Source organism: Mus caroli, chromosome 10, assembly GCF_900094665.2.
Source record: "Mus caroli chromosome 10, CAROLI_EIJ_v1.1, whole genome shotgun sequence".
Classification (NCBI taxonomy): Eukaryota; Metazoa; Chordata; class Mammalia; order Rodentia; family Muridae; genus Mus; species Mus caroli.
In genome coordinates, this window is record NC_034579.1 from 32,582,711 (window position 1) to 32,610,709 (window position 27,999).

Sequence of the window (27,999 nt, forward strand, 5' to 3'; positions counted from 1 at the left end):
CCGCCCGGAGGCCTACCCCTGCCGAGTGTCGCGCGTCGGCGCCGCTGCCTATCCCGCTCTGCGCGCTACGGCCCTCCCGGCACCCGCCGCCGTCCCGCTCCGGGCTGCCCTTGCTCCGAGGGCTGCCGCACCGCCCGTCCCTGTCAGCCTTCTTGTCTGGCCGCCGGGCCGCGGCGGGCGGGAGCAGCCGGAGGAGGAGCCGCAGCCGGGAGGCGGCGGCCTGAGCCCATGGCGTACAGTCAAGGAGGCGGCAAGAAGAAAGTGTGCTACTACTATGATGGTGAGCGGCCAAGGAGCCTGCAGCCGGGATGCGGGGAGGGCGCAGCGGGGTGTCGGGGGTGGCAGCCCGCGGGGACACCAACACGGCCAACCCAGCGGTGGCGTCTCGGGGACGCCCGCCTTCGCTCCTCTCGGGTCCTCCTCTCGGGCACACTCAGGTTTGGGGTGCACTGCCTCGGACCGGTCTCCCGAGGAACCCCAGTCGGCACCCTGGGCCTGACTGCACAAAGCTGGCGGCCTGGAGCTCCGCCCCACGTCCCTGTCCCCTCCCCCGCTCTCCCGGTCCCCCCTTCTCGCCCCCGATCTGTCCGCGCTGCGCTTCCAGCCTCACCCGGGACCCCGGCACCCGGGTGGGGCTGCGGAGGAGTTACTGCTGGCCGGCGGCCAAGTTCGCAGAGCGGCGCTGTCTCGCTGGTGTTTTGCGTGGACTACATCCCTCGCCTTTGTTCGTCGTGTTCTTCGAGCTCCACTTTCTCAGGGTTCAAATGGAAGGGCTGCACTTCCTCGGTGGCAATTAAGGGGTTTTGAGTTGGAAGTAGGTAGGTCTGTTGGGAAGTGGTAGGAGAGAGGAAGCGTGCAGTTGTTCTTGTTTGATGGGTCCTGGCATGTCTCAATGGGAGGTTATTACCTCCCCCTTCTTTGTTGCTCTTTGTTCGATCTGCTATAATACCCTGCTCTGGGGGGGCTGGGGGGGGGCTAGGAAAGAACACCGGCATCTTGCTTAGGAACTCTGTTCTACTGTGGTGGAGACCTTGCTGCAGGAAACTTTGAGAAGTGGACTAAATATTCACAATGCAGTGAACGGTACAAGGTGACTGTAAGGATTTTCTAATTTGGAGTATGAGCAGTAATAGTCTCTGGGTTCAGTTACACCAAATGGAATGGTGCCCTGCCTATACAGATTTCACCCAAGACATTATTAATAGATAACTATTGAGAGAAGTAATAAGGAAATTTGACAGAACTAGCGAAGCTCATTGACTGAACGCTTGATCTCTACAAAGCAATATGAAATTGGGAGCGTTTTCTGTAGTTGTATTGAAGTCATAGTGTTTGCAGAGGTAGATTAGAGAACTAGGCTGAATGAAACTCACTTAAACTTGTTAAAATAGTCGTGCATTTTCTTGGTTTGACAGAATCTTTTAATACAAGCTTTAAATAAAATAGCCACCTGTCATTGGCTGGAAAATCAAAAAACCTTACAGAAAGCTAGGCCAAAATGGAAAAGGCTGTTTTGTTTTTTGAGACAGGCTCTAAGTTGACCTGGCTGTCCTGAAACTCACTGTGTAGACCAGGCTGGCTCTAACTCATAGAGATCCACCTGCCTCTGCCTCCCAAATCCTGGGATTAAAGATATGTGCCACTATGGCCTGGCTTAATTGAAAGTTTGAGAGGACTCAAACTGTATTGCATGTTTATTTGAAGTTACACCATCAAGGAGAGCAGAGATGGGAGAGCATGTCGGTTTAAACATGAGTTACATTATGACATTGGGGTCATAGCAAAGCCCTGACCTGCATTCTCTGATCCATTGGAAATTACAGCCTTTCTAAAGTAAAGGCTTGCTCTTGTTAGAGTCAGGGGAAAGGTTGAACTGTTGGGGAACAGCTCAGTCTCTTCAGCTGTCAGCTTCTGTCATCAGTGATGAACTCTAAGTCACATTAACTTTCACCAGGCCTGATGGAGAACCAGAGAGGACTCTCTGTCTTGAACAGCTCCTTCCTGGCTTCATGCGTAGGGATGAGCCTTTGCTGAGGAGTGGGATGGACATTGGTCATGGAAATGAGGTGTGGAGGGAGGTATTTTTAAGTCATGTGATTTTAGACTTATGCCCATGCAGCTGCTTTACCTAGTTGTGAGTGACCAACTGTATAATTGATGGTGGAAATCTGCTGGGTTATCTATCGGTGGTTCTTACTTGACTTGTTTTTAGAATGTACTTAACTTATTTTCAATCTGAATATTTGCATTTGGGGGAAGCTAACAAAAATTGAAGATACATAAATTGGTGTCATGGTTAAGCTAATTAACATGTCATAGCATGCTAGACTACAGAGAATTCTCTATAGAGAATTCCCTACACGTCTGATTTGATTACAGAAACCCTCTTCTTGTTAGTTTATAAAGGTAGCAGCAATCTTTAATTGTCTTTATTAAATTCTAAACAAGAGGAGCAAGTAAAATGACTTCCGTACCAAGAAAGCGCATGACTTTCAGACGCATGCAGGGTTGGGTTGGTGGAGAACCGGGCCAGTAGGATTAGGGTTCGAATAGTATACTAGTCTTAAGTTAGTGCTTTTAACTTGGTTGGTAGGGGAAGAGATCAGGAAAGGAGGAGGTTAACGGGGCAATAGGCCCCCAGAGAGCCTCTTGACAACTCCTGTGAGTGCTTTCCTGCTAACTCTGTGCTTAGTGAAGAATACTTCTGAAGATTGAATGTGGTTTTCTCCGTGTGTGCGCCACTGATCTGTGACTTTCAGATAGGAGCGTATGAACTATCCCTGAACCTCAGAAGGGAAATCAGAGTTCTTAGTGGACTGTGAGTACTGACTGGTCATCACAGCTCCCAGAAACACATTTCAGAATGTTGGCTAATCTCTTATTATACTAAAAGACAAAGATCGGCAAATGATATAAAGCTGTTTATGTGTCTACACTGAGTTCCTTTCTGACTTTTTTCCCTTTTTTCTCTAAGTGTAATTGAGCAGATGGGGCCATATTTAGCTCTAATTGCAAGGCTCAGGCTTTTAATACTTTATCTAGAAATATAAACTTTGCCTGGTTTAGAGTGAAGCTTGGGGCCAATCATGTAGTGCCGTCTAGTGTATAGTGTATAACAGAATTGAATGTATGCATAATTTATATAATTAAACACCAATTGCTTTATGCTTTGTTTATTTTCTCTGATAGAGATAATCGGAATCAAAATGTTTGGAAACATAGTCCAGAGAAAAGCACGTGGCAACACAAATATAGACTATAACAAGTACCGTAATCATATTTCCCAGTGTACTCCTAACTTTAACAGATACAAGAGTACTACTACAGAGTGGCCATCGGTTGTCAGGTTTATTTTTCTTTTATTTAAAATGTATGTGTTTCTTGTGTAAGCCTGGTGCCCTTGATGTTTAGGAGTGGTTGTGAGCTACCACGTAGATGCTGGAAACCAAATTTGGGTCTTCTGGAAGAGCAATAAATGCTCTTAGCCTACTCCAGCCTGTCTGTTCCCACTAAGTGTTATATAGTTACAGGCAGGAGGATGGTTAGGCTTCTGCCGCTTATAGATGAAAACAGGTGAACACTTCGTATTCTCCACATGGGTTTTCTTTCCCCACATAGGTTTCTGTTTTAATGTCTAAGAAAGATTCGTACCTAGAATACAAAGATTTTATTTTTCTTTTGCAGAGTTTTGTTCTTCAGTCCCTAAAAAAATGTATTAATAATTGGGTTTTTTTCTTAGCAAAATTAAATGTTAGCAAATTCTTAGAACACGTGGAGTTGGTGAACAAAAGCAAAATTTCTTACATTAGCAAAATGAAATGTGAAGTCATTAACGGTTTGGGCTTTTCTAAGGCCGCCATTGCTCTGGATAATGACACCGAGATTTATTTCTGTTTAGTAATGAACGCCTAGGCCTTAAACTAGGCCTGCTCCCAACCAGCTCATCACTCAATTATCTCATTTATACTTCTCAGTTTCCTACAACCAACTTCCTCTGAATAGGGAATACCCCACGCCTAATTCTCTCTTGAGTTCCTCTCTCTTCCAGATGTCCCACCTTACTATCCTGCCTTTTGCTGTAAGCCATAGGCTTTTTATTTTAATCTGTCAGGAGGTGCCTTAGGCAGTTGGGGAAGGATAGAGACACATCTTCACACAGTGTACAGAAACATCACCCTAACACCATTACATGGAAGTTCTACTCTCACCATGTTGGTTAGTCGGTCTCACTCTGGTTTCATGGTTTATGCTTGTACATGAAGTCAGTCTGGGGTTCAGAAACATAAGATTGTTTAAGTCCCTGCTGTGTCCCATATAGACAAAGGTTACTTAAGAAGGAAGTGGGTGTTTGTAACAGTAAAAGAGGAAACCCTCTTTTTAATGGAGTAATAAAACAAGCATCCTAGGAAGCATATGCATCAGTCTTAAAACAGTGCTCCCTGTGAAACAACGAAGGCCAAGTCCTTGGAAGGTGTCATACCCAAAAGAAGGGCAACCCAGAGATAGGGATGCTGGGCTGAGCCCCAAGGGGCCAGGCACAGCAAGCTTGGTTGAAAGAGATTTTGACTCTTAGAGGGAGTGTCTTGGAGCTTTTAAAGTGGAGGCTGGTGTCTAAGAGAATTGGTGAGGAGTAGAATGTAGGCTAGAGGAAAGTGCAAAGGTGAAAGGAAATGGTTGTCTTTAGATAGAATTGGGTGCATTTGAGAGTGGTTTATAAACCAAGAAAGATACATCAAAACTACTTGTTGGTGGCTTGGACGAGGGGTTAGGGCTGGGAGTGGTGATTTCTGGACTGGGCATGAGATGGACAACATACTGTCCATTGAGATGGCATGGAATCAAGGGCTCTATGTTGGCTATTATGTATTTGAGATCTTTATTTAGATCAAATGAAAATACTTCCAAAAATTACCTGGAACCCAGGGAGTAGTATTTCTTAACTGGTAAGTGGTAAATACTGAGGTGTTTGTTGAAGGTGATGGTATGGAGAGGCACAGACTCCGGGAATTGTTCCTGAGAAGGCATAGGATGAAGCCGTCACTCTTGGTGTACTGCTTGACCAGTGACAAGCTCTTGACTTTTGAGGAAAGTGAAGAAAAGCTAAGAATTAAAAGGTTTGGAGGAAGTCGGCTTAGAGAAGGAACACAATGCAGGAGAACAGAGTCGTGGAGATCCAGACTCCACAATGTTTCAAGGAGGAGGGTCTAATGGTGTTAAAACCTTTACAGAACTAATGTTGTGTGGCAGACAGAAATTGCACAGTAGTCTTTTTATTCTTAATTTTTTTTCCCTCCCTCAACCCCTCTCCCCTACTTTTGGCAGCTTCTCTATGTACAGTGTGAAAGTACATTTCACAGTCCTGAAATTTACAATGATCTGAAATTTTGTTCACTCAGATTCAAAAGCTTATCCTGAAATTAATGCAATTACAATTTATTGTCTTTATTCCACTAACTGTGATAATTACACATTTTTGCTTCAGAAATACCTTTGATTATAGAATGTTGACCCAGTTTTAGTACATTATACATTTTTATCTTGAGTCAAACTTTTCTGGATAATCTTAATTGGTAAAACTATATTTACGTATTTGAACAAAAAATGGGATCACATTTTAAATGCCCAAATTATGTAACTGACAGAGACTATAGGTACATGAAATTAAGAAAAGAAGAGGAGCAGTGCTGAGGTTTGATCTTGGCTGTGTATTGCAGTACTAAGTGCAGGCCCCAAGATCTGGGGTCTGCACACGGACCTGAGTAACAGTATGTGACCTTGCCTTCAAGTTATTTCTGACTGGTAAATAAAGATGCCTACAGCCAATAGCTGAGCAGAAGAGATGTATGTGGGGCTTAGGATTCCTGGGCTTGGGTTCAGAATAGAACCAAAAGGGAAAAAGATGAAGGATGAAGGAGAAACTGCCATGGATTTGAGCCGTGAAAACATGACTCTGAGGGCTGGCCAATTGGTGTTAGGAGGAGCTCAGATGAAATATAATCAGTAGTAACTCAGGGGTATCAATAGGAAGATAGATTCTAATAGCATACAGGGTAGATATCTGCCCAGCTCCTATGCTGTTTAAAGCCTATTGTAAATATAAAGGTTGTGTGTGTCTTCTATCTGGGAACTCAATGGTCAAAGCCAGGGTAGAAACTCCAGATTGCGATTAAGCGTTTTAACAACAGGGCTGGATGGCTTAGTAGTTTAAAACCCTGGCTGCTCTTTCAGAGGACCTCGGTTGGATTCCCAGCACCCACAGGGCTCTTCACAGGGGTCATTCCCTACAGCCACAGGGGATCTGATGCTGTCTCCTGCCCTCCATGGCCACCAGACACAGTCGTCTGTATGGCAAAATAACCATGTGCATTAAATAAAATTTAAAAAGGATCAGTTCGGAAAACATTTTCTTAAAAAAGAAAAAGGCAGAAGGTTTTTAGTAAGAAATAGATGACTTCAAAATAGCCATATATAAAACTAATAGTGAACAGGAAACATTAGAAATTATTATTCTTCCCTCTCCTCCTCCCAGAATCACCTACCCTCTGCTGCTAGAGTGATGGTTTTAAAGGTGCCTTGCCCACAAAAATGGTTCTTGTTTGTTTTGAAATTATAATATGATCACACCATTTTCTTCCTTTACTCCCTCCAACCCCTCCTGTGTAGCCTTCCACCTGCTCTTTCAAATCCACACCCTCGGATTTCTTTAACTGTTGATACATATAAATACTCCTAAGTACATAAATACAACCTGTTCAGTGTATATAGTGTTACTGTATGTTTTTAGAGCTGGCTATTTGTTATTGGATAACCAATGGGTTGGTCATTACCTGGAGAAGATTCTCTGTCCTATCTTCATTCCTTAGTTGTCTGTAGTTCTTTGCCTAGGCTTGAGGCCTTCTGACCTTCACTAATGTGTCTGTTGATGACTTTGTTCAGGTCATGTTTAGCCAGTCATGTTGGTGAGACTTTGTGGATGTTGCTTCTGACATGTCTCACCGACAGTCTTACAGTAAACTCCTTGTTCTTCAAGCTCTTTAAACCCTTCTCCCTCTTCCCCAATGCCCTCTGACCCTAAGGTGCACGGGTTGTATTGTAGATGTGTCACTTGGTGCTGGGCTTCAATTGTGCTTTTCTGTAATGGTCTCTGCTACAAGGAGAACTTTTCCTTTATAGGGGTGAGGACTACACTCTCCGGTGTTTACAAGGACAAATATGTAGAATATAGATCGGGATGGTGCTGGTTTTGTAAAGTAGCAATTGCATATTTTATTCAAAGATTGATGACTTCAGTAGTTTTGAGTTGGCTAGGTCTCCAGTACTAGGCATGATTTCCCTCTTGCTGAATGGATCTTAAATCTAATTAGAAAGCTGTTGGTTACTGTAAAGGTCTATGTGCCGCTACTCCACATTTACGCTGCCATGGTGGTTCCTACTGTGGTTCACAGGTGTCATAACTGGGTGGGACTATTGGTTGCTTTCCTCCTCTGGAAGGATCAGGCTCTCAGTTCTGTCCAGCTCAGGGGCCTCGTGGGCCCTGCATCTCAAGTGCATGATGTTTTCAGCGATATGTAGTTACCTCTAGGGGGCAACCAAGGGCAATAGCGTATAAGATTTTGGGAGTCTCTTGGACAGTCCTGACCAGCAACTCCAAAGACAGCTGCCTAGTTTTGTTTTGTTTTATTTTGTTTTTGTGGATAATGGCTCCTGGAGGGAGCATGTGTCTATTCTATTTATACATAGACTTATGTGTATTATTGGTACAGTAGGGCAATGGCATGATTGCGCTTGATCCTTGAGACATCCTCACTGTTACTCTACCTTCCTCGTTCCTTGTCCTGTATTTGTCTTCCTCCCTAGTTAGAAGCCCCACTTCATTCCCCTTACAATTCCTTTCCTTCCCCTTCCTTCTTCCCCTTTGCATTCCCATCGCTCCCCTTTTGTGCAGAGGAATTAAACCAAAAGCCTGTACATGCTAGAGAAATGTTCCACCACTGTATATCTCAAGCCTTTGGAGGGATTCTGAAAAATTCATCATATTGTGGCTCAGCTGCCCTCGTGAATATGTGTCTTTTAGGCTAAATGAATATTCTTACTGAGAATAAGGCCTCAAAATTATGACACAAGTTTGTTGAAAGCTGTATATATTAATATAAAGTTAGGAGTCTCATAGTTACAAGGTAACTCCCTTCATAAATTAGATAAGGAATTAATTTTGTTCATATTTGTTAAATGAGCAAAGACGATGCTGAGCAAAAGCATTTATACTATATTCTTTCCTCATTAGCCATTGTCCTGCTGTTACTTTGTTGTGACCCTGCCATTGTTCTGCCAGTGACAATGCAAAAGAATATTTACTGCCTGTGGTCTCTTCTTCCTAAATCTGAATGTAGCTCCTATCTGCTAGTTGTATAATTTTGGCTACATTATTTAACATGTCTCTCGGCAGTTATAAAGTTGTGGCACATCGTAGAGTTGAGAAAAAAAAGCTGGTGCTGACTACTAGGTAAATGTTCTTGCTGTTACTTCTCAAACACTACAACTTAAAGTTGGCTGCATAGGGAGAACATCTGGAAGGATTGGAGAGGGGAAAATAGGATCAAAATATATTTAAATTTAAAGTTAAATAATAATATAATAAAGAAAATTTCTACTTAGGTCAACAAGATGTATTGTTTTCTGGTTCTGAAGTTTTCATTTACCTTTGAAAACTAGTTAGCATTCTGAGTGCTCTTGAATTTGTAAATCATTAAAAAAATTGAACTAAATAAATCAGAGGTACTATACCAACAGATTCGTACTATTTGAAGACAGGTTTTATAAACCTGAATGTTCAGCTGGGTCTGGTGGCAAAAGCCAGTGGTCTCTCAGTAGGATCATGAATTCAATGCCTGCCTGGAATACATAGCTAGAATTTTGTCTCAAGGGGGAAAAAAAAGCAAATGTTTTCTGGATTATTGTCAAATAGATAGATAGTATGAAACTTTCTGGATTTTTGATTGCTCCTGTACAAGTGAAAAGGTGTTATGAGAGGAGAGTTTGAAATGGGGATGTTTGTTTTTGAGAGCTGGTCTTGCTGTGTTGTCTGGCCAGCCTGGAGTCCTGTTTGCAGGTAGATAAGGCTTGCCTTGATCTCACAGAGACTCCTCTGCTTCTGTTTCCCTCGGTGTTAGATTAAAGGTGTGCACTACCATACCCTGTTTAAGCTTTGTCCTTATAAGGGCAGATATATGAGGTTTGGGGGCTGTCTTTTGTTGTATAAACCTGTGCTGAAACAGTCAGATCTGCAGGCTGTTAAAGTCAGGTCAGCTGTCCTAACAAATTATGAATATTTGATTTTAAACTATAATATTAATAGTAATTTCTCATTTCTTGCTTGATAAGGCCATTGTAAAATTATTCCTTATAGGACAGGAGAAATTACTCAGCAGTTAAAAGCACTGGCAGCTCCTACTAAGGACCCAGGGTTGTGTTCCTAGCATGTAGCCATCTGTAACTCCATTTCCAGGGCATCGTGACCACCACAGGCACCAGGTGTCTATGCAGGCTGCCTATGTACATATAGGCAAGCTGGCAGGCACATAAAAGTAGATAGTGTCCCTCGCCTTAGAAAAAGTAATACATAAGTTTTCTAAGCTTGTTGACAAGCTTTTTTATTGTCTAAAAGTATTTTGTGGTTGAAAATCAGATTTTGACATTATACTGTGTGTTGTTTTAACACATTGGCATCTGTCTTAGTTTGGGTTTTACTGCTGTGAACAGACACCATGACCTAGGCAACTCTTACAAATGCAAACATTTACTTGGGGCTAGCTTAGTTTCAGAGGTTTAGCTCATTATCATGGTGGGAAGCATGGCAGCATGCAGGAGTACATAGTGCTGAAAGAGGGTTCTACTTCCTTATTCAAAGGCAGCAGCAGGAGACTCCTTCACAGGCAGCCAGGAGGAAGGCCTTTTCCACACCAGGTAGAGCCTGAGCATAGGAGGCCTCAAAGCCCACCTCCATAGTGACACACTTTCTTTAACAAGGCCCCACCTCCTAATAGTGCCACTTCCCATGGGCCAAGCATATTCAAACCACCACAGCATCTAAGATGTTTTAATGCACAGGCTACTACTGTGTAGTCCTGAGAAATGAGAACAAGAGTGTCCTTATTACCCTGAAAAATGCTGTGAATCTCCCACTTGTCGACACTGAACATTTAAGCCCTTCCATAATACCAGCTCGACTGTAAGGAATTTCTTCAGGATTCCAATAAGTTATCCAAGAAGCACTACTAGCTGACAAATTAGATCCTACTCCATACTTCAAGAATACATCTTATGTATCTAAATTTACAAAATGAACAACAACAACAACAATCCACTAAAAATAGATTTCACCTTAAGGAACCAAACCAGGGAAATTGGAAAACCAAAAGTCAGAAAAACTTTCTCTCTCCACAAAGAATGTGAACCCTAGGTGTGTATAAAATCTGCATAATATATTAGATTTCTAATGTAATTTGAATGTTACAAAAACAACTCTTGTTTAAATATAAATGTCTTTGATGTTGGACACATGCCAGTGGTAGTATTTAATAAGCATCTTTTCTCTTTTAGGTGATATTGGAAATTATTATTATGGCCAGGGTCATCCCATGAAGCCTCATAGAATCCGGATGACTCATAACTTGCTGCTAAATTATGGTTTATACCGAAAAATGGAAATATATGTAAGTACTAGTTGGCACTGTGTTTTTAAACTGGTATTTGAAAGCTCTTCTTAGGCTGCTGTAGGAGATGCATGTAGTAGATGAAAAGATCTGAACGAATACAGACGGTCTTGTTGTTGTGTTCCTCAGAGAAAGCTTAAGGAATTGGAGTGGTCGTCTCTTCCCTCTGATCATTTCAAACACCAAATATTTTTGTGACAATACTGTTATGTTGCCTGTGCTGCTAGAAACAATTGTCCTGGGGTTGGTGAGATGACTTAATAGGTAGAGGTGCTTGCCACCAACTGGATGGCCTGTTTACCTTCCCCAGAATTCTCGCAGTAGAAGGAGAGACCTAATTCCCCCAAGTTGTTTTCTAATTCCCCATGGGCAAAAGGACACACCTCTAATAATAAGTAACCACAGTGTAATTTTTAAAAGAAATAAAAGAGAATTGACCTGAATTATTGCAAGAGTTTGGTAGAAAATTAATCATAAATATTTATTTGGTTAACATATGAAATGTTGCCAATGATAGCAAGGTAAGTAAAAAATGGTGTAAGATACACAGCCACCTAAAAAGTCTTCAAAACATGGGCAGGAGCATACATAAAAAGTGCAAGGTAGGATAAGGCTTAACTAACTACTCCAGGAGAAGAGGGCTAGACAGTGTTATAGGAAGCATTTCTTTAAGATACAGATTTTTAGAGAAATGGGAAGACTCGTGGAAGAAGTCTGTGGTAAATGAAACTGAGCTCTTCAGAACAAAAATTAGAATAAATGAAGGCTAAGGAAGTTCTCAAGCTGATGTTCTTAGAAACCTTTGATGAAAGTCAGTGGGTAGAGAGCAGCGAGGCTGTGATGGGAAAGAGTCTGAACAAACAGGAGCAGCATCACTTGGAGAGGGACTGCCGGCTGCCTGCTGCCTGGGAGACAAATGTACGCCTTTGGATTAGCATTGTAACTTGCTACTCAGGTGGATCTGGTTCATTTAGAGAGACTAATCGTGGAAACTTACACATATCATTTGATAATTCTCATTTAACAACTGATACTTCCAACATCCTGGTGTTTTTCTTTTCAGAGGCCTCATAAAGCCACTGCTGAAGAAATGACTAAATACCACAGCGATGAGTATATCAAGTTTCTACGATCAATAAGACCAGATAACATGTCTGAGTACAGTAAGCAGATGCAGAGATGTACGTTATAAATAATTATTTTACTAGTGGTGAATGTAAATGAATCTTTTTAAAGTTTCTGGTCAGAGTTGCCTCAATAGGTATTTTTTTTCCTCATAATTTAAAATATTAATATAATTATTAATTCAGAAGGTCATTGAACCAATATTAATGTTACTTTAGAAAACAAACCTATTTAAGTTTGTTCTTTTACTTTTTATTTTGCACCCATGATAAGTTTGGGATTGGTAGGGAGATCACAGAGTTACAAGAGAAAAATATATTTCTTTNTTTTTTTTTTTTTTTTAATAATTTTTTGGAGACAGGGTCTGACTTTGTAACCAGCTGTCCTGGAGCTTTGCTCATGCAGATCAGGCTGGCCTCAAACTCACAGAGTTCTCTCTCGCATTAACAATCCTCCATTTCACCTTCTGTATACTCCAGTCACCTTGTTCTGTAATGTAAAGACGTTGCCTTTTGTTGGCTTCTTAGTGTTTTTTTTTATGCTTCTACATGTTTTCGATTATAGGTGAAAGTGTATTGTTATTAGACACTGGTAGTCAATTGTATTAAAGAAATATTGCCAAGTATCCCGAAACATGTGGGGTGCTGTCTTTTGAAGCTTAATACTGGAGCCCATTTCCTCAGTGAGAGGTGGATTTAATTCAGTAATGATGATAAGGAGTTCTCAAGTTCACTGAACATCATATTTCCCTACCGTATGTTATCCCATTTGGTTGACTCAAGACTGTAATAGGACGGATGCCATTATATCTATTGTTTTTTGGTTTTTTTATTTGGGATTTACACAGTAATGGGTAGCCCTTGGGTAAATGACAGGATTTGTTTAAACCATTATAATGCTGGTTTATATTAAATTCTATTTGAGCACAAAAAACTAAAACTTTTTTTTATAGTATCTGTAATTTATAGATCTATAAAACCCCTGCCCTCTTGCTAACATGTGATTTGAGATGTGAAGAATGACTAGGGATGGGCCACACACACTTCTGTTGTGTTTATTCCTCTCAACACAGGGAGCCAACCATGTCATGACCAAGTGACATGTCATCTGTCTTATGTTCCATGAAACTGATTCATTCATGGCAGCTTCTGAAGTCAGTTTTAGCCACAGAAAAAAACAAAGTAACTTAATATTTTGATGCTCACTAAAATACGTTTCGGCACTGTCAGGGACACTGTGTGAGGGTCAGTAAGATGAGGTAGAAAGGAGTTGCAGCCACTTAATCTTTAACTCACTCTCATATTTAAAGAGAAAACTAGATCTGTGCCTATTTTCCTTTCATATAGGCTTTTGATTTATTTTGTTGGTGATGGTGGTGGTTGGGTAGAGTTACTTCACAAATTTCCTAATAAGATTAGGTAATGGTATTCCATAGATAACAATTAATTATCTTGTATAAAATAAGCATCATATTATAAAATTATAACTTTTATAATACTACCTACCTTAAAGTACTGCTCCCAGTGAATTTTAAAATTCATAGGTAATATTTTAAAATTACAAATTTCACATTGCTACCATGAAATATATATTATTACCTATGATTGCCTGAAACAAATATTTTTAATAGTTTGTAAGAAAAAGCCGTCAATGACTTGATAATAGGTTGACTTTAATGAAGTTCACCTTCCACAGTTAACGTCGGAGAAGATTGTCCGGTGTTTGATGGACTCTTTGAGTTTTGTCAGCTCTCCACTGGTGGTTCAGTTGGTGAGTATCCTGAGTCAGTCAGCCTCAAGAGGATCTGAAGGGGTTAGAGTGTCTGTAGGTTTTGTCTAAAGCAGAAGTTGTAATGGTAGTAAGGTTGTGTTGGCTTGACTTTGCTGTATCACCCAGGTGGGCCTCCGTCTCAGCCACCTCTGTGGCTACCTCCCAAATGCTTGCTTACAGACATGTGCTATCATTCCAACTTAATGAGTACCTAGGCTGTCTTGCTGTTCACTGTGGAGCCCAGGCTGACCTTGATATTGTGGAACTCCTCCCCCGTAGCCTCTCACTCATTGGGATTAGAGGCTTGGATGATCATGATACTGCTATTCACTCTTCTGTTAATGTAACAAAACCTGCGGTGACTTTTAAAAGAATCGTTTATCTTGGTTCACAGTTTGGGAGCTTAACTGGCCCTGTCCTTGGGGACTGTGATAGCACATTATGGTATGTGCATTTGGGAGAAGGCCAGCTTACCTCATGGCTGCTGAATGGAGAAAAGAGGATTCCAGTATCCCTTTCAAGCAAGACCAGATCTCCAGTAAACTAAAATCAGATCTTGGCTCTTAGACAGCCCCTCCCCTTCCGGTGGTGCCATACTGGTGACTAAATGTTCCCTGGGGTTCTTAGAAGGCATTTCAGGTTCAAAGTAGCAAGTATAATTGTCTTTAAAATGCCAGTGTTTAACAATTATTACTTGAACACAGTTTTTAAGTTTGTGTCTTTTTACTCAGAGACCTTTTTCTCTTTTTTTTCTTCGGCCATTTTTACTAAGACTTTGCATGTGCACTGTGATTTAGTCGGGTAAACTGTAGGGAAATGGTTATCTGAGGAAAGCTTAGGCTCTGAAATTATAGTCCTTTGCTTTTGAATGTCAAAACCTTTTCTGCTTACACATGGCATATTTAATAGGGCTTCCCTTATATGTATTTTGTGTAATCTGATTTTTTTAAATTCGAAGTATCTTATAAATAACATAACGTGTATCTCCTCCTTAGCTGGGGCTGTGAAATTAAACCGGCAACAAACTGATATGGCTGTCAATTGGGCTGGAGGACTACATCATGCCAAGAAGTCAGAAGCATCAGGGTTCTGCTACGTTAATGATATTGTGCTTGCCATCCTCGAATTACTAAAGTAAGTTAATTCAAACTGAATTTTCCCTGTGATCAGATCTCTTAATTGAAAGAAAAAAATGATTTTAAAGACTATCAAATAAATGACAATAGATTAATGCTGAGTCTTCCAGGGCTTCTTGTGAGCCCCTGCAGAAGTGTGAGAAATAGACCACTACAGTGGGAGAGCGAGAAGGCAGACAGTGCCGTGCCTGAGACTGCCGGTAAATGGTCTCTGCTCTTTTAGGTTTGCAGTCGTCTAAGCTGATAAAATGGCTGCTAGAGCTCCAGAAATGTGAACACTAAAGTAACTTGAAGACAAGACTTTGAAACTTGTGTTATAAGAAGTTTGTCTAGCCATTTAGTAGCGTGGCTGACCCCATTTCTCTCATCCAGTCAGGTTCTGTCCTCTACACAGACACACAGAACACATAGATAATAGACACACAGTGATGCCCAACTGCTGAAGGGGTTTTAGAAGTTATCCTTCAGAAGTGTGAAGGTCCTTAGGAATGTGGACACTTGTGAAACTAGCTTATTTTCCACTGTTAGCTGTAATGCTGTAGTGAGTTGTATTTCAGCTTTGACTGCAGTTGTGTTCTGTAGGCTTTGAGAGTGATGCTCTTGCTCCACACATACATCCCAAGAGTTAACTTACTGACCTTAAATAAACAGTAGCTAAGTGCTGTCAGGGTAACATATCTGACTCCCCCAAACTGACAGAGACCTGAAATCACCTTCATTGACTTGAAGCTTATTCCACTGGCTTCAGTTCTAGAGATCTGTTGCTTTTTCTTTCATAGCTTAGTCTTGAGTAAGCTCAGTTCTGTACATTTCTTCACCTGGTAAATCTGAACATGATTTGATTGGTTTGGTAAGCAGCTCTCTTTGATCATCTAAACACATTGGGCATTTGATCATGTTTGATTTTTAACTTTGTGAAGAAGTTCTGCTATGATGAAGCCTGCTCGCTGTTTGCACTATTTTAGATTTTCTTAGTGTTGCTTTTCTGTGCCTTGAGAATATAAATGCCTGCGTTTGATCATGCCAGCCTACGTTGTATGAGCACAGTTACAGCATCTTTAAATAATAAACAAAATGTTGTAAGTCAGCCACAGTGACAAGATAATCATTTACTACCTTAAATGGTGAATTTAAATTTCATTTTGTATGTATTGGTGTTTTGCCTGCATGTGTGTCTATACACCACATGTGTGCAGTGCCCATGGAAGACAGAAGAGGCCAGTAGATCCCCAGGAACTGGTGTAAGAGACGGTTGTGAGTCACCATGTGGGTGCTGGGAATTTAACCTTTATTCTCTAGAAGGCAGACAGTGCTCCTAACTACTAGTCCAACTTTCCAACACCAGTAGCTTTTTTTAAATACAGGTTTTTTTCTATTTGCACTGTGACATAGGTATGGAACTGATGTCATTCTATGGTGAGTGACTACAGAAGTTCATTTGAGTTGTTGCTGTGACTGGTAGTGTACAAAGCATCAGAGAATGAAGAAGGCACTTGTGATCTGTCACAGTCATGAGGTCTTACGTATGCTGTAGATGATGTGTAAATAAATAAATGTGCTCATCTTGCTATAAAAGGTGTTTATGGATATGGACATTGGACTGTCTCAGAGCTGTCATGTTATAAAATACTCTGAGTTTTGTTTTATTCTTGGACCATTGGAAACTGGGGAGTGGGGGGTGGCACACACCTGTATGATGCCAGAGGCAGGTAGGTTTGAGATTAGCCTGGATGAGCAGCTATCAAAATAACCACAGGGAAAAGGAAACAACCTATAGTTATGCTCACTTCAAAGCTGTTGGAAGAATAAAAATAATAACAACACTATGTTGGTTACAGTTGCCTGTAGATTGTTTTATAATGCTGAAATTTTTGAATTGATTTATTTTCATTTTATGTCATTTGTGTTTTGTTTACACATATGTCTGTGTAAGGTGTTGGATAACCTGGAACTGGAGTTACAGATAATTATGAGCCTGCTATGTGGTTGCTGGGGACTGAACCTGGGACCTCTGGAAGAGCAGCCAGTACTGCCAACTGTTGAGCCATCTCCAGGCCCTCCCTTCCTCCCATGTTGAGTTGTGTTTTGTTTGTTTGTTTGAGATAGGGTTTCTCTATGTAGCCATGGGTCTCCTAGAATTTTCTCTGTAGACCAGGCTGACCTCAAACTCAAGAGATCCACCTGCCTGTACCTCCTGATGACTGTGATTAAAGGTGTATGTCACTAAGCCCAACGATTCTGAAATTCTGTAATGTAGCAATTGGCATAATCTTTAGTTGTGAATACAGAGATAACGTATACCCATTTTTAAAGTGTAAAGGCAAGGGTAGATCTCAGAGAGCACCAGATTGTCTTGGTAGCCAGAGGAGACGTGACGTTCTGGGTCTAGATGCTGAGACTGGGGTAAGAAGGGTGAGCATTCGCTGTAAGATGAAGAACCTGCTTCCAAATTCTGGCTTGTGCTTTCCTTTCAGGTATCATCAGAGAGTCTTATATATTGACATAGACATCCACCATGGTGATGGTGTTGAGGAAGCTTTTTATACAACAGATCGAGTGATGACCGTCTCATTCCATAAATATGGAGAATACTTTCCTGGAACAGGAGACTTGAGGGTAAGACCGAATTCTGTCAGAATAAATATAAGATGAGCATAGGAGGTTGCTAATTTCTGGAGGAGCCATGGTGTCTTATTCATTTTGTTTGTATATTTCTGATGGGACCTAGGCATCTGGTGTGTACGGTTATTTTGTTTGTTTCCGGAGATGTGGCCTCACCTTAGTTGAGCAGTTGTTGGGATCATTGCTTACTGTTAGGATTTGTCACATGTGGACCCACTGAATGCTGCTTGTTGTTCAGTTGTGTTACTTTGAATATGTAGAAACGAGGGATCAGAAGTGGTCTCAACTCAGTTAGATATACGTGCTGATCCTTAAAAGTTTGCTGTCCTCTCCAGGTTGCATAGGTTGTCTTGGGTAGCAGGGGTGGGGTCACAATGGGAATGGACAGTGTTCTATAGGTGTGGGGTACAGATTATCACACTGTCTTGTGGTAGGTTGGGAGAGGTCAGGCAGGGTCTTTATCTGAGATCACAAGCATAGAGTCCCAGGGTGTCTTATTAGGTGGTGTTGAAGACTGATTTTGGGGTCCCTACCTGGGGTTGTGTTCACAGGACTCCATGTTGCCCCAGAGTGGTGTAGTAGATGTAGAAGCTCTGAAGATCCCTCCCTACCTATGGGTCTGGGTCACAGGGCTCCTCACTTTGAGAATGGTGGAATAAGTGGGCTCTACTTTTACATCTTGTAAAATTGTTTCATGCCTCATCAGACTGAAGTTTGTAAGAACTTTTTAGTTTATTTTGTGTGGTGGGAAGGAGCACATGTGTGCCATGTTACATGTTCAGGAGTCCTCCTGCCATGGGTGGATCCTGGGGATCAAACAGAGGGGATCTTACTTGTTGGGCTTTATCTGCCCAGTTACTTCACCAGCCCAAACTACAGTGCTTGTGTGTTATCTAAAACTACCTCAGAGCTTAAAAAGTACTTCTACAACTTAGAATACCCAAGACACAATTTACAAAACTCATGAAAGAAGAAGGAAGACCAAAGTGTGGACACTTCGTTCCTTCTTAGAAGGGGGAACAAAATACCCACGGAAAGAGTTTAAGAGACAAAATTCAGAGCAAAGACTGAAGGCATGACCATCCAGAGACTGCCCCACCTGGGGATCCATTCCATAAACAACCACCAAACCCAGACATTATTACATATACCAACAAGATTTTGCTTACAGGACCCTGATATAGCTGTCTCCTGTGAGGCTATGCCAGTGCCTGGCAAATACAGAAGTGGATGCTCATAGTCATCTATAGGATGGAACACAGGGCCCCCAATGGAGGAGCTAGAGAAAGCACCCAAGGAGCTGAAGGGGTCTGCAACCCTATAGGTGGAACAACAATATGAACTAACCAGTATCCCCAGAGCTCGTGTCTCTAGCTGCATATGTAGCAGAAGAAGGCTTAGGCGGACATCACTGGGAGGAGAGGCCCTTGGTCTTGCAAAGATTATATGCCCCAGTACAGGGGAACGCCAGTGACAGGAAGCAGGAAGTGGGAGTGGGTGGGTTGGGAAGCAGAGGGGTAGAGGGGAGGATATAGGGAATTTTTGGAAAGGAAACTCGGAAAGGGGATAGCATTTGAAATGTAAATGAAGAAAACATTTAATTTTTTCAGAATTGTGTGTTACTTGGTCTTTTAATAATTTTAAAATATGTCAGTCTTTTTGTTAGGAAATAGTCTCCTAAGATCTACTTTTGTGTTTTAGGATATTGGTGCTGGAAAGGGAAAATACTATGCTGTCAATTTTCCCATGAGAGATGGTATAGATGATGAATCATATGGACAAATTTTTAAGCCTGTAAGTACTGCTTTCAGAAATAAAATGGGAGTTGTAAATATCCTTAGATACTAATGTGTCTTATTCTGTGGCTAGATCATCTCAAAAGTGATGGAGATGTACCAGCCTAGCGCTGTGGTGCTGCAGTGTGGCGCAGACTCCCTGTCTGGGGACAGACTCGGTTGTTTCAATCTAACTGTCAAAGGTAAGCAGTTCATGTTCCCGCTGGCGTGGTGTTTCTCCTCCCCAAGAACTTCCCATAAAAGCTTTCATTGCTGAGGGCTGGAGAGATGGGTAAGAACAGGTGTTCCTTTTGTAGAAGACTTGGGTTGGATCCCAGCTCCTACATGTTGGCTCAAAATCTAGCACTCTCTTCTGATTTGCATGCATGTGGTATGCACCATACATGTTTAAAAACATATTTTTAATTTCTCAATGTTACCTTTTGCTTGCCAACTTGATGCCAAACTCTATACTTGAATTTTTAGTGGATTTTTAATTTTTTTGTTTATTTGTTGTTGTTGTTGTTGTTGTTTGTTTGTTTTTGTTATGTGGCTGACTAGTTAATTAACAAGTCTTACATGTTATCATATTTATATTTATACATTTATTTATGAGTAGTTTGTTGCCATGCCAGTGGCAGCAGTTTTTGATCAGTTTTTTTTCAGAAGACCTGTACCTTGTTGTCCGATTCAGTGCTGTTACAGAGAATGAGGATTTAGCTTGGCACACTTTATTCTATCATGGTTACTCTCTTCCTTACTCAACTCTTAAGAACTTCGCTCGCTGTGGTTAGTGCTCAGGAGCGGTAGTTTTTAGCTTAGCAGTCTTCTCTACTGACAAGACTCACTTTTTTTTCTGGATTTTTTGTTTGCTTAGTTTCCATATTCCTTATTACCAAACTATGAATTTGTAATGAATTCTGCTCAGCTATCTCAGGTGCTGTCACTGAGCTCCTCGTGTTGGACTTCGTGAGCCCGTGCGTGCGTCTAATGGGACAGAGAGCTCTCTGCCTCTGCTTTATTATGTCTCCTGATCAGTGTGCACCGTGTCGCTTAGTCAGTACCTAACTTGGTGCTGGAGCACATAAGTGTCTTCATGAGGAAAGAAGTCCAAGTGTAAATGTGTAAGGTGGTGCTGTAATTCTCAAGTCCTTACGAAGAGCCAAAGTCCATTGCTGTTATGGGATGAACTTCGAGGGTTTAAGAATGAATCAAAGTTGCATGTGGCAGCACATGCTTTTAGATCCAGCATTAGAACAGCAGAGACAGATGGAGCCTGGCCAGGGCCAGGCCAGCTAAGGCTTTATAGTAAAACCTTGTCTCATAAAGAAAAAGATAAATAAAATAAATCTTTTTAATAAAGTTAATGTTTGGATTAGAAATGACTTAGCATGCACATTGCATGTTTTACTTTAGACTTTCTGTGTGAACTTTGAGGTAGTAAATAACATCTTGCTTTGAGTTCTCTTACAGAACTTTTAAGATAATTAAATATAGATGTTAAGAACTTCTCATGATTGGACTCTGCAGACCAGCCTCAGCACTGTGGCATGCTCTGGTACTCTCCTTCGTATCGAGTTGGGTCATACAAAGTTAGTTGCTCACTCTCCTGTACGTCAGCATTCAGTTAACTGCACTTCATGAGGACCATAAAATGTTCGTAGATACCTAGTGTTTCAGAGCAGATAAGACTTACCCGGAAGTCATCAGCCACCAGTTAGTTCCTTTCTTTCTAGGAGCTATATACTGATAGTGTTCGCTTTTGTAACTGAAAGTTTATAATGCTTGTATTTAAAAGTAGTAGCTTTCATTATAAACTGCATTTGACTCTTTATAGTACATCTGCATTGTGTTTCAACAGGTACAAGTTCATTTGTGAATTTTCAATTCCATTTTCAGACTTAGAATACACTTCTGAGACTGGCTTCAACTACATTGTCTCAGGCCTAGTGAAGCCAAGAAGTCAGCTGCTGTCCACCTTGCCTCCTTAATTATTTCTTCTTGTGGTGCTCTTTTCCATGCTTCCTCTTACGGGCTGTAGCCTTCGTTGTATAAAGCCCCGTTGTAGTAATTTTGCCTGCTGTTGGGTGGTCGAGTGCCTGTCTTGTCTGGGCTCTCTCCTTGCACTCTAAAGTTAACTTCTGTCCTTAAAAATGTCCAAGAGACACTGTTGTGGTAGAAGATGCCTGGTTGATAATGTACATGAAGAAAACAGAGAAGACACTATAAACTCTCATTAGGTAATTGAGGATTTTTTTTCTTTTGTGCCATTTAATTTTTTTCCAAATATTTTAAGCTTTGTTACAGAAAAAGTTACAAAAACAAACAACAAAAATAAAATCACACACTGAAATTAACCAGACCCAAAGATTCAATGACTTTTATGCTTAGAGCAGCCAGCATCTCAATACCAGGTGAAAGCAAAAGGAAATGATTTTGTTTTAAAAAAAAAATTTTTTTTTTTGAATAAGGCTAAAATCCATGAATCTCTGCTGTCATCATTGAAGGACTTTCTTTCTTTAATGGTTGAATTATGTGCCTGAATGGCACCAGAAGTTACTGGAAACTTGTAACTTGTTCCTATGTGAGGTTTGTAATCCTTTTTTTTTTTGGTTTTTTAAGACAGGATTTCTCTGTAGCTCTGGCTGTCCTGGAACTCACTTTGTAGACCAGGTTGGCCTCGAACTCAGAAATCCACCTGCCTGCCTCCCGAGTGCTGGGATTAAAGGCGGAGGTTTATAATCTTAAGTAAATTAAGAAAATTATCCGGGCTGGTGAGATGGCTCAGTGTGTAAGAGCACCCGACTGCTCCTCCAAAGGTCCAGAGTTCAAATCCCAGCAACCACATGGTGGCTCACAACCATCCACAACAAGACCTGGCGCCCTCTTCTGGTGTGTCTGAAGACAGCTACAGTGTACTTACATATAATAAAAAAAAAAAAAAAAATTTAAAAAAAAAAAAAAAAAAAAAGAAAATTATCCGTAATACCAGCAATAAAGATACTCTGTGGTCAAACTTTTTGGTATTGCTTTCCGTAATTAAGCCACACATGTCTTGTGTGGGAGAAAAAAAATTTAGCATTTGTATATTGTTTCTCTCCCTTATGTGATCTCTCATGAACATCTTCTATGGGAGTAAACTACATGTGTGCGTATTTTAACACTTAGTACAAGTTATTTGTTGGATACATGGCCCCACCCCCACCCCGTCATTATCCCCTGTCATTGTTCCTCCCTGCCCCTCGCCTCACCTTGTGTTGAGGTGGCCTGCCATGTAGTCATGCTGGATAGTCTAGACTGGCCTCCCAATTCTCTACCTTAGCCTCCCCAAGATATGGGATTACTGGTATGTGCCACTCTGCCTGGCTGTCTAGACATTTTTTTGGTTGAGTAAAATTGTTTGTATTTATCCTTTTTAAGGTCCTATTTTAAATTGCTAGAGAATACATTTCATTGTTACCCAAATCTTCTTTGTCTAAGGTCATGCTAAATGTGTAGAAGTTGTGAAAACTTTTAACTTGCCATTGCTGATGCTCGGTGGAGGAGGCTACACAATCCGGAATGTTGCTCGATGTTGGACATATGAGACTGCAGTTGCCCTTGATTGTGAAATTCCCAATGGTAGGTGTTCAGGTTGCAGTATCTAGAAAAACATCTGCTATGTACAAATGGATGAATGGGAGAGTCTACTGCCACACCCCTGAAATGTGTGATCTCTTCTGATGGATGAATGGTTAGATTGCAAATCTGTGAGAGCATTGTGCACTTTCAAGCTTTCCTTTGGGAGTAGTTCTTTTATCTGGATCTGGATTATGTTTCTGAGTTTATACGGAAGCTAAGCTTTTAATGTGTAACTTGTTTTTTCATTGTTTTTAATAGAGTTGCCATATAATGATTACTTTGAGTATTTTGGACCAGACTTCAAACTGCATATTAGTCCTTCAAACATGACAAACCAGAACACTCCAGAATATATGGAAAAGATAAAGTAAGAAATCACTTCGGCTTAATGAAATTTCAGGAGGCTATAGAAGGTCAACTAAAGGAAGTTGTTTTAGCATATAAATCAGATACTTCCTAACCTTAAGGCTATTCCTGTTTTTTAATCTCTTATATTAATACAAATATGTAACCTTTGTAAATAGAAACATTTTTATTAGATCAAATGCTTTATGTCTACAGAATGTAGAAACATTGATCGGAACAGGCTGTATCCTCTCTCCCATAGACTAGTATGATATTGATAAGTACAGTTGTTACCTCATTGTCAAATAGAGGTGAAATGGTACATACTTGTGTGCTGTGGGTTCAGTCAGTTAATATATGCTGTGATCTGATGCATAGATAGTGTTCCATTCAGTGGTTAGGTAAATGAAATCTGGTTCTTGTTTAGTTCCTCCTGTGTATAACAGGAACTTTACATACAGTGGATTTTATCTAATAAATTGTGTCATTTAGACAGCGTTTATTTGAAAATCTACGTATGTTACCACATGCACCTGGTGTTCAAATGCAAGCTATTCCAGAGGATGCTGTTCATGAAGACAGTGGAGATGAGGATGGAGAAGACCCGGACAAAAGAATTTCCAGTAAGAAATCCCTTGCATTGTCTTTTTGCATTTTTCTTATGTATCAAAATAAGACTTAAAATTGAAGGTACACAGGGCGTGGTTCACAGCACATATTGTGATTTTCCTTCTCTCCATTTTAATTACATATAGATTTAGCTTCCTGATGTCTCAAAGCCTGAATTAATATCACCAGTTTCATTTTGTGTGACTACACAGACATGGCTGTGTCCAGAAAGTAGGCACTTGATATATCTATCTATCTGTCTATCTATGCAATGATTGTAGAACCTGTGGCTATTATCAAATTTATAAATCTTTTGTGTATCAGTTCGAGCATCAGACAAACGGATAGCTTGCGATGAAGAGTTTTCAGATTCTGAGGATGAAGGTGAAGGAGGTCGTAGGAATGTTGCTGATCATAAGAAGGGAGCAAAGAAGGCTAGAATTGAAGAAGACAAGAAGGAGACAGAGGACAAGAAGACAGGTCAGTGTATGTTTTGGTGACCATTTCACTTTCCCTACTTAAGAGTTGCACTGTGTCTCTTAGAGATCCTGCAGTGACACAGGGTCAGGTGGGTGCTTTGGGCAGGTAACTTTTCCTGGTGTAAGTGGTAGTTACCTCTCACACTCACTGCTTAGTGCTTCAGAGCTGACTTAAAGGTTTTACAGTGTGTGCTCAAATTTCCTTTGTGGTATAGAAATCTCTCCTTTTAATAACATAGTAGTAAATGTTACATGTCATGGAATGGGGTTAAGGGGATGACAGTAGTTACAGATGTTGGGCCTCAGAACATTTACTGTAGCTTAGATGGACTTAGACTAGTGGTCTTCTGCCTTGTCCTCTTATATACTGGGATTGAAGGCATGCCAGTACACCTGGCTAAAATTCTAAATAATTTATAACTGGTTAAAGCTGACTTCATGTAGCAAAAGTTAAGCTACATAGTCCTTTGAAAAGTTACTTTAAGCGTGAAGACTCTTTAGGAACTGAAGAAAATAAAACTGAGGAAAGATAGGAAGGGTCAGTTTCTGGTGTCTTACTGTATTTTATTCAGAGTGTTTGTTTAGCATGCCATTACAGCACCTCATTAGAACTCTTATGTTTCTCATTGCTATGCTGAACTATGCAGGGGTAAGGAATGGGTACTAGCCTCTTTAAACATGATAATGCTGCAAGTTTTAGTTGACCTACTAGTCAAGTGAGGCTGCCTGGCTTCACTAGGTCTCACTATATAGACATGGCTGCTCCGGCTACTTACTGGGTTGGCTTTGGATTCACACCATTGTCCTTTCTCAGATGCCTGGGTGCTGGGATTATAGAAATGTGCCACCACATCTAACTCAGTTTCTTTTTATTTTAAAATATCTTCTGCATTTTCTTTTTTCTTTTTTTCCAAATAGAAAGTGATAAAGTAAATTGACTCTTACTATTTTAGACAAAATACCACAATAATCTAGGGGTCAAAACCTAAAATAAGGCCCACCACCACCCCCTCTTTGGCACTGAGTAAAAATTTAGCCAGAATTATCCAAGACACTAAAATGTGAACTCTCCATTGTCGGCATGTAGATTTGTATGAGAGGTGGCAGCAGTGCCCTGCTGTGTCTGCACTGCCCAAGCGTGCTGGTGTCGCTGCACTTCTCCATTAGGCCATTGCTTCAGAACGAATTTACACAGAGAAAACACTCTGGCTAATCTGGGACAGTTACTTTAATTACTGTATTTAAGTTAAGTTCAGTTTAGTAGTGATTAAAAATTTAAGGTCAGAACAATGGGATTTATTTATTGTGGGCCAGCAAGGTAAAGGTGCTTGCTGCCAAGTCTGATTACATATGATCTGGATGTTGGAGGAAGACAACTGACTTCTACAAGCTGTCTTTTGACCTCCCTATGGAAGTCATGGTGTGCGTGTCCAAACATACACACACACTCTGAGTAAATAAATGTTAAAACCAAAAACCATAATTGAGCTTCTTGCCTTTAGGATCACGTCCTTCTCACAGTGCAGACAGTTCTCTTCAGCTCCTCCTGTCTTACCCCTGCTTCCTTGCCTCAGTCCTTTTACAGTTTTCTCTGGAAGATACCTGAGAGTTTGTTCATTCTTTGGGACCCACATTCTAGAGAACTGTGCCTGCACTGTAAGAAGGATGTGATCCTAAAGGCAAGAAGCTCAATTATGGTTTTGTTTTTAACATTTATTATATACACTATATATATATATATATATACATATATGTGTGTGTATATATTGTATGTGTCTTATATTTCAAAATAGATAGTAATATTTTTCTTCTGTCTTTAGATGTTAAGGAAGAAGACAAATCCAAGGACAATAGTGGTGAGAAAGCAGACACCAAAGGGTGAGTGATGCTTGTGTCTCTGTGTAGAGATCATGCATGTCTTGAGGATTGGGCGGGGGCATGCATACTTGAGAAATACTGGCACAGCCTGAGAACATACAATGAGTGCAGGTCTGCGTGTGGGTAATGTGTCCTAGGCTATTTGACCGGTAACTTTTATGTATGCAATCGTGTTTTTCATGATGCTCATTGTCTTAGTCAGGGTTTCCATTCCTGCACAAACATCATGACCATGAAGCAGTTAGGGAGGAAAGGGTTTATTCAGCTTACATTTCCACATTGCTGTTCATCACTGAAAGAAGTCAGGACTGGAACTCAAACAGGTCAGGGAGCAGGAGCTGATGCAGAGGCCATGGAGGGATGTTCTTTACTGGCTTGCCTCCCCTGGCTTGCTCAGCCTGTTCTCTTATAGAACCAAGATTACCAGCCCAGAAATGGTCCCACCCAAAGGCGGCCTTTCCCCCTTGATCACTAATTGAGAAAATGCCTTACAGTTGGATCTCATGGAGGCATTTCCCCAACTGAAGCTCCTTTTTCTCTGATAACTCCAGCTGTGTCAAGATGACACAAAACTAGCCAGTACACTCATATTCCTGTGCTTAGAATACTTTGGTATTAGGAGACAGGGTAGTTTAAGGAAAAAACATTAGGTTAAGTGAAAGCCTATTTGAGAATTTTGTTATCGGAATGCATGTATGGCTGGGTAGGTGAAGTGTTGGCGGTAAATCTCCAACCCAAATATGCCCTGGCAATGAAAACACAACTCAATTAATGAGAATACATGCTGTGCACCTAGAATGGGCAGATCTACCACTACACTACCATCTTCAACAACTATGAGAGCCCTTAGAACTTGCAGTTTCTCCAGGCCATGTGCTTCTGCTCCACTTTTCTTCTTCCTCCTCCTCTGCATCCTCGACTTCCCCTATTTTCTCCTCTCTCTCCCCACCTTTACTTCCACCTTCCCTTTATCTGCCCAATCATCAGCTCTCCTTTATTTTACAAATTAAGGTGGGAAGCAGGTTTACCTGAGTGCTGACTCACTCCTCCTTTGCAGCCCGTCACTAGAGAAAGAAGTAACATCAAATATAATTAGCCCCAGGGCTATCCACACCAGTGAAGAGGCTTGAGTCTATAATCTCAGTCCACTGGGGAGGCTGAGGTCAGAGGAGTGCCATGAATTTAAATCCACACTAAGCTACATAGTGAATTTTAAATTGTCACTCTGGGCTGAAGAATGAGATTCTGTGTTAGAAGCAAGCACGTGTGCTTGGTCACACACAGTTGTGTGCTAATTTTGAAGGATAACTTTGAATGCTCAGTTGTAAAACAACTGGAAAGATTAAGGCTTTTATTGCTCAGAAAAAAAAAAAAAAAAACAGTGAATTACTTGGTGTGAATCTATAAGACTTTGCAAGTAGCCAGGTCAGTGCTCTTAAACCAAGACTGTTTTAATATTTCATGATCCTCTTTCAACAGAGCCAAGTCAGAACAACTCAGCAACCCTTGAGTTTGACTCTCCAACTTTAGGAACCTCAAAAAGTGAGACGATTCTGGGATAAGAAACCTTCCCTGTTTGAGGACATTGGCTTCATTTTATACTGTTTTGGCATGGACTGTATTTATTTTCAAAATGGCTTGTTTTTGTTTTTCTTGGCAAGTTTTATTGTGAGTTTTTCTAATTATGAAGCAAATTTTTTTTCCCACCATGCTTTATGTGATTGTATTTAAATTGATGTGTTATTATGTCAAAAGCCAGATCTATTAAAGAAACAATTGGCCTTTCTGAGCTGATTTTTCCATCTTTTGTAATTATCTTTATTAAAAAATTGTACTTGGATCGTTTTCTGTCTGTTTATTATGAAAGCTTGCTTCCAAGTGAATGACTTGATGGTCTGTAAGACTGGAACATACCAAAAGGAATTTC

General features: G+C 40.8%; 1 protein-coding gene across 1 annotated transcript; it reads left to right on the plus strand.

The window, feature by feature from the left end:
• On the plus strand, nucleotides 1-27,866 carry Hdac2 (histone deacetylase 2). Its single transcript, XM_021173594.2, has 14 exons — nucleotides 1-280; nucleotides 10,600-10,712; nucleotides 11,776-11,893; nucleotides 13,533-13,607; nucleotides 14,603-14,741; nucleotides 17,218-17,359; nucleotides 19,067-19,159; nucleotides 19,235-19,343; nucleotides 22,621-22,761; nucleotides 23,020-23,128; nucleotides 23,599-23,729; nucleotides 24,040-24,195; nucleotides 26,015-26,072; nucleotides 27,552-27,866. The coding sequence occupies exons 1-14, from the start codon at nucleotides 229-231 to the stop codon at nucleotides 27,580-27,582; spliced, it is 1,467 nt and encodes a 488-aa protein (XP_021029253.1). The 5' UTR covers nucleotides 1-228; the 3' UTR covers nucleotides 27,583-27,866.
• The last annotated feature ends 133 nt before the right edge of the window (nucleotides 27,867-27,999 follow it).

Excerpts from the sequence above, each read along its gene's own strand:
- Hdac2 (XM_021173594.2), top strand. The coding sequence starts at position 229 with ATGGCGTACAGTCAAGGAGGCGGCAAGAAGAAAGTGTGCTACTACTAT. Across the intron at positions 19,344-22,620 it reads TTTCAATCTAACTGTCAAAG|GTCATGCTAAATGTGTAGAA; the intron begins GTAAGCAGTTCA and ends TCTTTGTCTAAG. Across the intron at positions 24,196-26,014 it reads GACAGAGGACAAGAAGACAG|ATGTTAAGGAAGAAGACAAA; the intron begins GTCAGTGTATGT and ends TTCTGTCTTTAG.